The following is a 686-nucleotide window of genomic DNA, read 5'->3' as shown; positions in this document are numbered from 1 at the left end:
TTTTCCCCTCTTTCTCTCTCTCGTTGAAAAGCTTTATAGTTTTCGCCTAGATACGGTTGACCAGAAAATATGCATTGTTTATGGATGTATGTATATATATGTAGATGAACGGAATGATAAATAGATAGGGAAGGACTGACTGCCAGCTGTAGATATCGATACACATATATTCAATAAAGTAGATGGTAATAACATTTTGAGGAAATATTTAAAATCTTTTCATTTCTTCATTAGGCGAAATTTTATTCAGGACTCCTGTGAAAACGGAAATTCGGCTTGAAAAGGCCAGTGTAACAAAGCAATCGTCACTGTCCGAGTGTCATGAGCTGGAGGTTTTTACCAGAAGCCGCGACCGAAGTGACCGTAACCTCTTCCTCCTCCGAAACCTCCAAAACCTCCTCCATAACCCCCATAACCTCTTCCGAAGCCTCCGAAACCCCCATAACCTCTTCCGAAGCCTCCGAAACCCCCTCTTCTGAATCCAAAGTGAGGATCGGCCTCAGCGCCAGCTTTAGGAACAGCGTCGGGGACAGCTGCAGCGTCGGCGTCAGCTAAGGCGTAAGGCTCAGGCATGGCGCTGGCCCAGCCCACCAGGCAGGAAGCGACCACAGCAAGGGCCACGATCATCGACAGCTGTAGTGAAATTATTATGCGATATCAGTTCTCGATTTAAGACGATCTGATAA

General features: G+C 45.9%; 1 protein-coding gene across 4 annotated transcripts in view; it reads right to left on the bottom strand.

Moving 5' to 3' along the window:
- LOC119592162 (glycine-rich cell wall structural protein-like) overlaps positions 1-686 on the bottom strand; it is a 7696-nt gene that overhangs the window by 5909 nt on the left and 1101 nt on the right. For 2 of the 4 annotated variants that reach the window (XM_037940982.1, XM_037940984.1), the window contains exon 2: positions 459-633. In XM_037940982.1, coding sequence (XP_037796910.1) covers positions 459-633 — 175 coding nt within the window. Of the gene's footprint in view, positions 1-398; positions 634-686 lie in introns of all 4 variants that reach the window. The other 2 variants (XM_037940980.1, XM_037940981.1) reach the window with 2 other exon arrangements.

Source organism: Penaeus monodon, chromosome 29 (assembly GCF_015228065.2).
Source record: "Penaeus monodon isolate SGIC_2016 chromosome 29, NSTDA_Pmon_1, whole genome shotgun sequence".
Taxonomy (NCBI): Eukaryota; Metazoa; Arthropoda; class Malacostraca; order Decapoda; family Penaeidae; genus Penaeus; species Penaeus monodon.
Note: the sequence above shows the minus strand (reverse complement) of the source record. Positions and strands in the feature narration are given on the sequence as shown.